The sequence below is a fragment of the Mauremys mutica genome, chromosome 6, assembly GCF_020497125.1.
Source record: "Mauremys mutica isolate MM-2020 ecotype Southern chromosome 6, ASM2049712v1, whole genome shotgun sequence".
NCBI lineage: Eukaryota > Metazoa > Chordata > Testudines > Geoemydidae > Mauremys > Mauremys mutica.
The window spans coordinates 91628440-91641736 of record NC_059077.1 but is presented as its reverse complement, the minus strand read 5'-3'; the positions used below and the strand labels follow the sequence as shown (position 1 = coordinate 91641736).

General features: G+C 42.5%; 1 protein-coding gene across 3 annotated transcripts in view; it reads right to left on the bottom strand.

The window, feature by feature from the left end:
* Nucleotides 1-13297, bottom strand: part of MAMDC2 (MAM domain containing 2) — a 108006-nt gene that overhangs the window by 27720 nt on the left and 66989 nt on the right. For all 3 annotated transcript variants that reach the window (XM_045022501.1, XM_045022500.1, XM_045022502.1), the window contains exons 8-9: nucleotides 9566-9712; nucleotides 7835-8100 (exon numbers count right to left, since the gene is read on the bottom strand). In XM_045022501.1, coding sequence (XP_044878436.1) covers nucleotides 7835-8100; nucleotides 9566-9712 — 413 coding nt within the window. The remainder of the gene's footprint in view (nucleotides 1-7834; nucleotides 8101-9565; nucleotides 9713-13297) is intronic.

The window sequence follows — 13297 nt, the reverse complement described above, 5'->3', positions numbered from 1 at the left end:
TTATAGTGAGGAGAAAGATGAAGGAAATATGCAATCAGAAGTTTTGTAACTATCATTTTCTGGCAATAGGAGTTTTATAACTTTCAAGATTCTCTGGCCAAAGAAAGGAACAGCATAAAGATCTGAGTCTCTGACCTTATTTGCCATTAAGGGGCATCCAAGAGATTACATCACCAGAGGCTGTTTGCTATTTCCACAGACACTTACTTAGCCAACCTATTAAGTAACATCCATCAACCAAAAGCTTGATCAAGCAAATTACCATGCACATTTAAAAGTTCTTACTTTTCAGTCTAGACCTGTATGTTTTTGAGACAGAACATGCATCAACTATGATATTTTATAAATAAAATATGCAGAGCTAGTCAAAGTGCCTATTAAGATTGCCCATCTCCCATAAGACAAGACCTTGTTTTCAGTTACTTATATCTTTGCCAAACTCTAACCATTTGGGCTGAAATTTTCCCTGCCAGGTTTTGGGGACTGGCTGGGCAAGAAGACTGGGTCTGGGAGAGAAGGAAAGATTGAGACGGGGAGTCTGGGACTAGAATGAGAAGCCTGTGGAGTGGAGGCTGGTCCAAGGACTTATGGATGAGGAAGAGACAAAACTGAGATGTGACAGGCTGGAGGGGATGAGGCAGAAGGGATCACATACTGGGGGGGGGGGAGGGGAGAGCCAAAAAAAAGAGTCTATACCTCACAAAGTACTTTCCTCCATAGCCTGGAATGGAACCCAAGATTCCTGTGTCTCACCATTCCCCTGATGTCAGCAAATATCTGAAAATGTACTAGCAAAGTGTGTGCCTAATCCTCCTCTAGAGCTGGTCCACACAGAAGATAACCACCTATTGTTATCAGTTAATCTGTTAGTTCAAATGGCAGAGGTCTGTGTGATGGATCTAAAAATTCCATCCCTGCTGATGACCCATGTGTCCATCATATGTGATGCTACATAAAGGAGTTTTTCTTCAGTTTGCTTTAAAAAAAACAAAACTAGGAAATTACACACAAATTGTGTAAAAAGAGCAGTAAAAGGTTTCAAAGCCTACCACTCACAAGTTAGGAAATGCCAGAATTAAGGTTGCCAATACCACCTTAATTGAGTCTTCTTTGTGTGTCTGCATTATGGTACAGTCTTTAATTACTTGATGACACACTGGGTGACCCCTGCATCATCCAGTGCATCGAATGGAGTTGCTCTGGGAATGAATAGGGATTGTATAGTAAAAGAAAATGTCTGCGGGGCCCCTGCTTGGTTTGTTGCAGAAGCTGGAAGGTGCGTGAGTAAGGCAGTTGAATACTGCCCTGGAGAACTGGATTCTATTCTTGCCTCTAACAGAGTTCCTGTGTGATGTTGAGGAATCACTTAAACCAGACATATCGCAGGCGGTCACTAATTGTGTGTTCCTCATTTTCTGGATACCTAACTTGTAGAAGTGCTGAGCACTCACAGAGGCAACTGAAGTCAATTGGAACTGTGCTTTGAATACATAACGTGCTGTGTAATGTAAGTACTCTGAAAAATCAAGTCCTAGGTGTCTCAAATTGGGCACCCAAATTTAATGGATACATTTGACCTTAATCTCTTGGTGCCTTATTATCACCATTTCATAGATGGTAAACTAATAGCCCATCATCTCACGAGGGTGTTATGAAAATAAAGTAATTAATGTTTGTGAAGAACTCAGATGCTATAGTGATGAGCACCATAGAAAAACCCATGAGGAAATTAATAATTCTGTCTTCATAGCAGGCTTTGAATAGTTTCCAGTAAATGAGGCCTGGGGCCATCCACTGAATAATAAAGAACAAAATATTGAATAGCTACTCAGTAAATGGTTTCAGAGTAGCAGCCGTGTTAGTCTGTATCCGCAAAAAGAACAGGAGTACTTGTGGCACCTTAAAGACTAACAAATTTATTGAAGCATGAGCTTTCGTGAGCTACAGCTCACTTCTTCGGATGCATAGAATGGAACACACAGACAGGAGATATTTATACATACAGAGAACATGAAATGGTGGAAGTATGCATACCAACAGGAAGAGTCTAATCAATTGAGATGAGCTATCGTCAGCAGGAGGAAAAAAACTGTTTGAAGTGATAATTTTACTCAGTAAATGAGCACCATCCATCGTGTGTCCTGAGTGAGGCAGAGGTCCTGTCAAAAGAAATAGTATGTGATTGTGTAATTAAAGACTCTAATACATATGCATAAGGAGACCAAATTAAGCTTGCAGAGGCAACCTTAATTCTGGCATTTTCTAACTTTTGGAGTATTTGACTTTGCAACCTTAAAATTCTTTTAATATAGTTGTGTGTGTGTGTAATATTTATACACATGTATACATATGCCTTGTGAAGGCATTATAGATATTGTCTTCAATAGGCTATTTGTCTAATCAAGAATTTGTAAAACTAAACTATATATGGCCATAGAGAAAGCTGTAAAGCAGTGGATTCATTATACAATTAAGATATTCCGTTTGTTACTTATACAGCAATGACAACTACTGCATCATTAAGATTGGGCTTATAGTGGAAATTAAGTTGCAATTTTGCCTTCCAGTCAACAAAAAAGTCATATCAGCCTTAAAATGAGTAGGCTGAGTCTACACTCAGGTAGGGTTTTTTTTTGCAATTTTAAGTAAATTGGATAAAGAGTGCCTAAATTATGAAACCCTCAGGATAGGTATTCTCCACAGCTCCGAAAATCTTGTGAGAGGAATACAGAAATAAACCTTAAGTTCACAGGACTAACATTGCTAAGACCTACTGCACAGAATAAAAATTTAGCTGATTACAAGTCTAGTTTCAGAAGTCATTAACTTCTGAACATGTAATACTGCTCTACTGAGCTGAATACAGAACATCAAAGAACTGCTGAAGACCCAAGGTTTTGTTTAAAAAAAAAAGTAAGCCTCTAGTCCTCTCTCTTGCAGATAGATGTGTCCCTATGTAAATCTATCAATGGGAAAAGGAATACTTTCCCACCCAAAAACCTCTCCGGGCAGTGACTGAGACTCCTAAGACTTGCCAGGAGGCCAAGGAGCCTGAGCCTTCAATTGCACATTGGGTTTCTCCCACCCCCTACAGGTTTCAGGAGATCCAATGGAAGATAGGAATACTCCCTTGATCGCTTCTTAGCCAGTCTAACCCTGTCTACAGACATCCTGGAAATTATACATACAAACTGTATTTTGGTTATTTATTTGCTAATCAAGTTTTTAAAAGGTTTTTAAATGCATTAAACAACTTTCCAAACAAATTTTAAAAAATCAAACGAGTTTCTAAAGATTTTCCAGATAAGTCATATTAAAATAAATCAAACTGGGAATATATTTCTTTCATTGTCCTAGGAAAATTATCGGAGCCATTTTCCCATCACACCATTTGAAATATATCATGGAATTTTTGCATTGTTTTCCATATTAATCTGAAAATGCATAGAAGAATCTCATTACTATTTATTGTGACTTTGCAATTATAGCAGTCATCTGACAGAGCCTGATACTCTGTAGTTAAGGTTGAGACTTTCAGTACAAAAACCACTTTTCACATGTTCATAAGATTATTATTTTTATTTTTAAATTATTCTTTTGGGGTGTGCTTGGTCTCAGCCCAAGGAGAAATTTTTCCTAGAAAGTTTAAACAAAATAAATACCTTTAGCCATTTAACTATAGGAAGGTGAAAAACAACATTTTCCCATTGTAGGAATGTTTTAAGATGCTGTTAGCTTACGCATAACTCAAATGGCTGAGCTTCAAAATCTGTCCTGTGTATGTTTTTGTTGGGTTTCACACATGCACAATAGTAATTTTTAGCTCTCATTTGAAGTGATTGTACTAACAGCACTACAGAATCAAATCTGCACTCTTTTACTCACATAAATAGTTGAAGTAGTCCCATGCAAGTGGTTAATGGGACTGTTCGCAGAGGAAGGAACTACTCAGGTAAAGATTTACTGACCAGACCCTTTGTTAGTATCATAGCTAAAAACCCTATGTAGAAAGTTTCACAATAGGCAGATTTCAATGCAGAAGATTCCTTTATGCTTTTGTAGAGCTTGTGCTCTCTCCAGGAGGGAAGCCATTGTACACTGTGTCTGATAATATGGATAGTGCATTGCAGTACTCAACTCTCAGGGGAGCAAAGACAGAAATGAGTAGCAAGATCTGCATCTAAAAGATGGGCATACCCCTAATCTAGTGCAGACTGAAAAAAAATATGCTGGCCTCACCTGTCAGAAGACCCTTGCACTGCAAACCTGCATAACAAATGGCAGCTTGCTCCCTCAGTTAAGAACATTAATATAACCCACACCAAATCTTACAGTTTCTTCCCCTGTCATCTAATGTCACCTTAGTCTTGTCTGCTTGAAGCCTCAGCCAGTTAGCCTTAATCCAGGCCCCAGTTACATACATACCATTCTATCACACTAGCCTGGTCATTTGCCTCCTGGCAAATGTCATCAACATATTGAAGGAACTATAACCCATGTCTCCTCACAGACACGTTTTACAGCCTGGTATGTACCTTGAACAAGAGTAGTAGCAAAAACACATCCTCTCAATACTCAGCACTTATGCCCTGAGGGGTCTCTTATGCAGTTACACAAAGCTACTCCACAGTATTACTCAAAGAAAGGATCAGAGCCAATCACAGAAAGCAATGGAGCCAATCACAGGCAAGTCTATCTGCTACTTGTCAGGAGAATGGACATATTAGCAGTGACAGATCTACTGGTGCCAGGCAGCAGGGTACTGTTCTCATCTATTGCATGGGGAGTATTGTCCTAAACCTATATCACCACTGTGGTTTCTGTAAAGTTCCCAGACCTAAAATTAGACTGGCTGGAGTCAAGGAAATCTGAGGCCTCAAAATATCAGCAAAGTTAGCCCATGAAATCCTGCATTTGGGCACTCAAACTGATATTTAGTAGGTGCATAAAGCAGACGTCTGTCTGTGTGCCTGTCTGGGATTGGAGCCCACATATGAAATTGGGCATACAGTCATTGTGTATACACACACCACACAGCTTCCCCCCCACACACACACACACATTCAGGGCTATATGGAATTAAATTGACTGTTTGCTAAAAAGAATGGCAATACCATGTGGCAGACTTGTAAAGACAGGACCATTTTAGGGTTCAACCAGCAGCATCTCATCTTGTCAAATTTTCATGTCTGTACCACAACCTCTTAAAGTTTTAAGGAGCACTGTAAAAGTATTAAGGTAGGTCAGGATCTATGACTGCCTGTCTCCTTCTGCATTATCATACTGTTCCTGAAGTTCAATTCCCTTCTACTACTGGTCACTTGTAGAAGCATCAGGAAGGCATTAACATTGTTTAAGTTTACTATCAAACTCTCAAAATCTAAAATAGTGTCATCCATCTTTTTCATACCATGAACCAACATTCAGCTGCTCGCAACTGGTCCTCCTGAAGTGTCCCAAAATCCTTTGCACCATTTGCAATGATGTTCCAAGGGTATGTCTACACTACAGCTGGGAGATGTGATTCAGAGCTTGGGCAGACATATATGCTAGCTCTGAATATAGCAGGGCAGCTCTGGCAGCATGGTCAGTAACTTGAGCTAGTCACCTGAGTAAAATCCCACCTGACCCTCTGTGTACACACACCAGGTGGCTATCCCGAGCTGTCACCATGGCCACATTGCTATTTAACATGCTAGCTTGAGCAGAGCTAGTGTGTGTATGCCTCCCAGTGCCAGGGCCGCCCAGAGGATTCCGGGGGCCCGGGGTCTTCAGCGGCGGGGTGCCCTTCCGTTCCGGGACCCGCCGCCGAAATGCCCCGAAGACCCGCGGCGGGGACCCCCCCGCCGCCGAATTACCGCCGGAGCGGGACCCACCGCCGAAGCGCAGCCTGGTCTTCGGCGGTAATTCGGCGGCGGGGGGGCCCCCGCCGCGGGTCTTCGGGGCACTTCGGCGGCGGGTCCCGGAAGGGAAGGGCCCCCCGCCGCCGAATTACCGCCGAAGACCGAGCTGAACTTCGGCGGCGGGTCCCGCTCCGCCTTCGGTGGTAATTCGCCGGCGGGGGGTCGTTCCGCTCCGGGGCGGAAGGACCCCCCCGCTCCCGCCGCCGGCGAAGACCGGGAGCGAAGAAGCTCCTGCGCCCGGCCCCGCAAGAGTTTTCCGGGCCCCCTGGAGCGAGTGAGGGACCCCGCTCCAGGGGCCCCGAAAAACTCTCGTGGGGGCCCCTCTGGGGCTCGGGGCCTGGGGCAAATTGCCCCTCTTGCCCCCCCCTCTGGGCGGCACTGCCCAGTGCTGGAAATCACACCTCCCTGATGTTGTGTAGACAAACCCCAAGAGAGGAACAGTGATAACTCATGCAATGACTTCTAGGCTGAATTTGATGTGAGGATTCTCTAAGTCAAATTAACGTTGGGGGAAAAAAGAGAAAAGTAGGAGTGTGATGACCTGCTTGAGGGTTGGTGTGGATGGGTCTGAGTAAAACTTTGTTAATTCACCTATTTTTGGTACAAACTCCAACCAGATTCCACAAAACCTTCACCAATGTCTGAACTTGGACTGACTTCTGAGTTCAGGTTGAAACTTGGTAGTTTTGACTAAGAAACTAAGAAATTCAGCAGTTTGAGCAGAAATTTTTGCTTTTGAGGTTTTGGGCTTGTTAAATCTTGAAAATGAGAATGGCAGCTGCAAATCCCCTTGTAGCGGGGTGGTCACCCTGCTCCGGCCCTGAATGGATTAAAGCAGCCCTGGAGAGGGCTGTGGCTGGAAAAAGCAGCCACAGTTGGGGGCCATGTCCCAATCAGGCCATAGCTGGCCCTATAAAAAGGGCTGTGGGCCAGGAGCTCAGAAGAGAATCTCTCTCTAGCTTCTGAGAAGGGCCTGGTAAAACCCCAGGCTGTAGGCCTTGCTGAAAGGGGCCTATGAAAGGTATTGGGACTACAAAAGTATAGCCTGGGAATAGGCAGAGGCAGCTGGTCTAACCCCCCTTGCCGACGATGAATGGTTTACAGACTGCAGTCTGCCCCAGAGAGCAGGGGCTACATGGAGACTGGCATTAGCCACTGAGGCAAGGTGGGGATAGAGGGTGGAGGTTCCCCTGAGAGGGGGGGACCCAGAATGTGGGGCACTGCCAGGGGGCATATAGAGGGGTTCAGCCAGGGCTTGTCCCCCTCTGGGGCGGCTGGGAACCAGGCCGCCTCGCTACAGGGCAGCACCCCAAGATAAAGGGGCCCTGCGGTCTGGGTGGGACATGGGGGCCTGCGGTAGGTGAGACACCGGCCTGCAGAGGGCGCTCCAGGCTGGAAGAGCTAATTCCCAGGACGACCAGCAGGAGGCGCCATGCTAGTGAGGCGTTGCCCCGTCACACCCCTGTGAAGCAAAACTAAAATGATGATATGTACATGGAGCCCATGAGAATCAAATCCACCGAGTTGCACACAGCTATAGCTGTAACTCAGACTAATATCCTCTGGAATAAAGTGAGCACCAGGATTACTCAGATGGCAAACTTCTTGGGGCAAGGATTCTCTCTTCATTATCCGTATGTAACGTGCCTAACATAATAGGGCACCGATCCTTGATTGTGCCTCCAGGCCATCAATCTCAATACAAACAAATAGTAGGATAAACCTGCTAACAAGTGCCCAAAGATTCTGACCATCTGCTGCAAGCTGATTGCCCTCCACTCCATCATTGACTTCACTGGAAGCTAAAGACTCTCTCAGCACCTTGCAGTGTTGGGCCAAAGATGATTAACATTCCCTCTAGAAATGAAGTGAATTAAAAATCTCCATCTACACCTTTGAGAAAGACACACACAAGAAATGCTGGTTGTTACCTTGCAAGGCATAGGCTTTTTGAAGGTGATTTCAGCTTGAGTCCAGACTCCCTTTGGGGATTCCAAAACAGACCAGATTTTCTCTTGAACCACATGATTCTCCTCAAAGATATAAACAGCCAGGGTGTCGCTCATTTTGAAAAATCCATATACGGCATAATAAAACCGCAGACAATACTGCAAGTTTCCTGGCAGCGAGGGGCCATACAGACGTCCAATGTACCCAGGCTGTGAGGTAAACTTTGTATTCGCCAATAAGTAATAACCTGTGAAACAGTGCAATTATTGAGTCTTTCTAATAAACAATTCACAAAGCCTATTCACAGGTAAAAGAAGCTTTAGTCATTTCAGCAGATTTTGGTGCTAATGAGAGAGTTTCCACTAGCAGGTTAATAAATTATATAAAACCCCTGTTTGTAGTGCTCAAATCAAAATCCTAAATAAACTCCCTGCCGTTACAAATTTAAGACTGCACATGGCCAGATTCCAGTCTTCACTGGAGATCAACACTTTGCAGAATTACCTTAAAAAACCCTCAATTTTATAGTATCCTGCTGGCTCCATTGGCAGCCTGACTCAATTTCAGGGTTACCACTCCCTTATCAGAGGAGGTAATGCTAGGGCACTCGGCATGTTATTCACTGCCAGGTCCTCACTAGATAGTTCATACAGAAGATGCAAGCCTCTCTGGTAGCTGTGGTTGAATGGTGGTGAATGCTACACAAAAAGGTTCTATATGAGTAGTGTCAGAAACCACAATGTAAAAAAGATATTCCCCAAACAACCAGATATCCTGAGCCCCTGCCTTGGAGAGGTAAGAGCACTACTGGTATGCAATTCTTGCTTTTTTAATCAGCAGGATGCTTGAATAGAGTATATATTCATGTGCCTCTCCTTATTAAAAAAGTTACGCAAAACTCCTATTATAAATTCCTACAAGTAGTTCATTGCATGCTTTGAAAAATAGTATGGGACAGATCCTCATTGGGCGTAAATTTGTGTTGACTACCTTCTCTAAATAAATTTCTCACCCCAAATGTCCTTTGCAGCGTTTTCCACCAAGTCTGGTTGAGATCCCATTTTTATGAATGTAATCACACTGCCTGATTACTTCCTAGATGCAGGATAAAGGGGTGTCTTCCTTGCCTCCTGCATATACTCCCACCCCAAGTCCATTTTCTTTGCACACAGCTAGGCTAACCCCCATAGCTTGTTTTTCCCCCCTTGTTGCTCCTTTTCTGTTGACTCTCTATGTAAATGGGTCTTCTATTGTGTTGGCTTACAATGCTTAATTTACATTTCGACAGATATGCATCCTACCTCCACTCTGGAAGAAAACGTGTTTTCCTCTTTGGTTGTGACAGATGTTAAAATATATTTTCAGTACATATACACAACTCTTTAACTATCATCTGTACAGACATCTTGCAACAATTCTGAGGATCAGTATGACAACTGTTTATTAAAGGATGCACATGACACTCTCTGGTGAAACAGAATGTACACGACAGACTCGGGAGACACCTGTACTCTCTATGCACCCACTCTGTGGCCCTTTGCCAGCTGGCACTAACAGGTTCTTGGGTTACAGAACTGCCCCTGGGGCAGCATCTCTCTGCCCTACCCCCAATGCAGAGCAGTATGTCAACTGCATAGCCTGTTCTGGAATAAAGAGTAATTTAACCTTCATATCCAGTTGGACTTTTCCAGTTAAATGAACTTTTGATTTACCTAATCCAGTAGTGTGATCTCCTGTCCTATATGCATTAGGCTTTACTTTCACTCTGCTCCAGCCAGGGCCATCCTTGTGATCCTGATAAAAATGACACAGATCTTCCTCAAAATTGCAGCTTGCCTCAGCAGGATTGAAAGAAAATCCTGCAAAAAGATAAACATGCTCTGCTAGGAGAAATATACTGTAGTATGCATAAGTATTTGAAGAACAAGAATGCCAAAATGTATTCTGTTTTAACTCTGTTTGTTCATGACTAGTAATTGGGTGTATTGCAGAAGACAAGCAGATACACACACACACTTTATACATATGGCACATAGTCAGGCTGACATCAAACTATCATTTTTGTATGACAAATGGATCCTATTTTTTATCTTTTGCCGATGAGGGAATATACCTCTTTCACAGTCCCCATAAAAATAAATAGGCAAAAGATGTCAAAAGAAAATAAAATTTCTCCTTCAGGATGTAATGCATAAAGACATCCAGACATTTTTTCTGTCCTACTCTATTCAAAAGATATCCAGACAAAAAGTGTGTGTATAATAATATTTAGATTTCCAGTGTGATAACCTTCTAAGACAAATATTTAAGATTTATTCATTCATTTTAACAAACCCTCCTTTCCTAAAAGGTAAGTGGGGGGGTGTAGTATTTTTTATTTATGGCTACTGACATCTGGAGCTTTGCTCAATTCTCATTAGTATTGCATGTTTCACTGCACAAAGGAAAACATCACTATAAATGGTGTAATTTATTAAGGAGTTGAGCTAATCTCTTCAGCCATGCTGAAGGCTTTTTGGTTTTCCTGCTGTGTGGAATTCAAAGGCCAGAATTTTAATCTAAAAATATCCCCACCCAGCAGGCTGCTTCTAAGAAAAATGCTTCTCTCTCAAAGATATTCACAGATCATTTTTACAAGTTATTGAGGGGGAAAAAAATCAACATATGGCAATCAGGTGATGTTCCTATAGGTGGTAGGTCATGTCTATGTGAGCTCTGTGGTGGCCTGGGTCAGTCCTCCCTAGCATTACAGTACAGTAGCTAATACAAAGATTGAAAAGTTTGCTTGCTACTGCCAAGTAGGAGCTTTCCCATAGTAAGTGTGGGGATCCATGCTATCAATTTCAGTGAAATCTAAGCTTTAGTTTAGCAAAAAGGAAAAAAGGTTCTAGCCCTTGTAGTTGTAAATATAACCTTCTGAATGTGAACCACATGTAAATTAATGCAGTGCTATCATCCTGAGTCTTCAGACATATAGTTTCCATGCCTCTACTACTGCTCATGGTTTTCCCAAGCTACAGAAGACCGAAAACAGACCAGCCCTATCTGCAACCAACCCTATTGCTGCAACTAGGAGGGCAAGGGAGGATTAATGTTTTGGAGATACTACTCCTTACAACAGCTGGAAGACCCTGAGTAGAAAGGAAAAACAGAAAGCAAGTGCTCCTCCTCCTTTCCATCAGTCAAATAGGGCTGTGGTGGCTTTAAATTTAACAGACACCTACAAGCCAGCTGTGAAAGATGGAGGTGTCAAACAAGGTACAAGAACAGCACTTCGAAAGAATCCCTGCACCCTGACTCTGGGTGCTGATTTAACTCAGCTTTTCATTAGGGCACTGGCCTGAAGAGCAAGGCCCCATCTTTTGAATCAGCCTGTGGCTAGTAAGTTTAGTCCTCTGACTAATGGGTGGCTGGTAGATTTTTGAAGACCTGAGGTAATAATTGTGCACTTTTGAATCAGGACTCCTAGGGAAAAAAAAAATCAAACTTAATGTCACTATTGTACAACAAAGGATTTCAGATGGAGCCGACACATACAGTCCCCTGGACAGCTGGAGGCAGAGAATCACTAAAGCCAAGCAGGAAGAGAAAGCAATTTCAGAAGTACTCAAAGCAACTAAAGATGGAAATATGGGAATTGGTGACAAGACTGAAGTGTTAAAATGTAACTGAACATATTTCAACAAAACACCAAGGAAATTACTGGCATGAATTTCTCACACAGAAAAACTTAATAGGCCAAAATCAGACCTGGTGTAAGTGGATGTAGCTCCACTGACAACCTAGAGTTCCATGCACTTACAGTGGATAAGAATTTGCATCAGGATATTTAGAATAAACTGTTTGTGGTGTTCTAAAAGGTAACAGACTGTATTTAGCCCATCAAGTAAACAACATCTGAAAGTTAAAATAGAAAAGGACAATACGTTACAGCATAAGTAATAAATGCAAAGTGCAACATTATTGCAAACAATCAAGAAATCAAAATACATAAATCCCAAGCATAGACTCTTACAAAAATGAGTAAAACCAGAACAGGAGGAGAGAAGATAGTGATACAAAAAACTACATTCAATAAACCAAGACTGATAGATTAGCAACACATCTGGGACCTCAGTCTCATGCCCTCCGCAGAACACATCTTTAAGCTGTGCAGATAAAGTCTGCAGAGACCATGTACAGATGTAAAAAAGGAAGAAACTGTTTTCCACTAGATCAGTACAAAAAAAATTTTTCCCTTCCCATTTCAAAATAAGTCAAAATTGTGACCAAAGGCTTGATAGGAAATCATTAATCATTTTGTTAGAATGTTACTTAGCAATGAAAAGCAACATTCCAACTAAACAGTATTTGGCTAGTCCAGGGACAGACACTGTATCTGCCAAGGGCTGAATCCTGGCCCTAACTGCCCCGCAACAATCGTGTGGATCCAGCTTAGTTCTGTTGTTGTGGAAACCTAATAAAATCCTGACAGAACTCCCCTCTCAGAGGCAGCTAGTCACTCCATCAACTGAGGGAAGTGAGTAGGCCACATGACCCCAAAAGGTATCTTCCGATTTACAACTCTGAAATGGCGTACCAGGCACGTAGAAGGATAGGACATGTCCCAGTGTTAATCATTGTGGGAAGGATACAGCCCTTGCCAGTCACCTGTGGCCTCCTCCCACCATAGCACCTTGTTTATTTAATTTTGGGCACCTGTCCCAGTCCCACGTTCCCTCAGAGGCATGCTGTACCAGCTTCAGCCTCTGTGGTAATTTGTTTAACCTCAGGGAGATAGAATCGCAGCATTCTAACTAGTATTCCTGTTGCAGCATGGAGCATGCAGCTTGTCTAGGAGGAAGGGCAGACCATTCTATTTTGGATCAATTGCCCAAATGAATGACATTCTGTAAATATGTTGTAAAAATGTTCATAGATTCCAAGGCCAGAAGTCTGACCTAGAAGTCTGTGATAGAAATTCCTCTAAATAAATCCTGTCTGAACTAGATCATATCTTTTAGAAAAACATCCAATCTTGATTTCAAAATAGTCAGTGATGGAGAATCCACCACAACTGTTAGTAAATGGTTCCAATGGTTAATTACCCTCACTGATAAACATTTATTTCCAGTCTGAATTTGTCTAGCTTCAACTTTCAGTCATTATCTTGTTATATTTTTGTCTGCTAGATAGAAGAGCCCATTATCAAATATTTGTTCCCCTTGAAGGCACTTGCAGACTGTGGTCAAGTTACCTGTTAAACTCAATGAGCTCAGTCTATCACTAGAAGCATGTTTTCCAATCCTTTAATCATTCTTGGGGCTCTTCCCTGAACCCTCTCTAGATTTATCAACATCCTGCTTGAAGTGTGGACACAGTGTTCCAGCAGTGGTCACACCGGTGCCAAATACAGAGGTAAAATAATCTTTATTCCTACTCAAAATTTAAAATGTTGTGCTTTA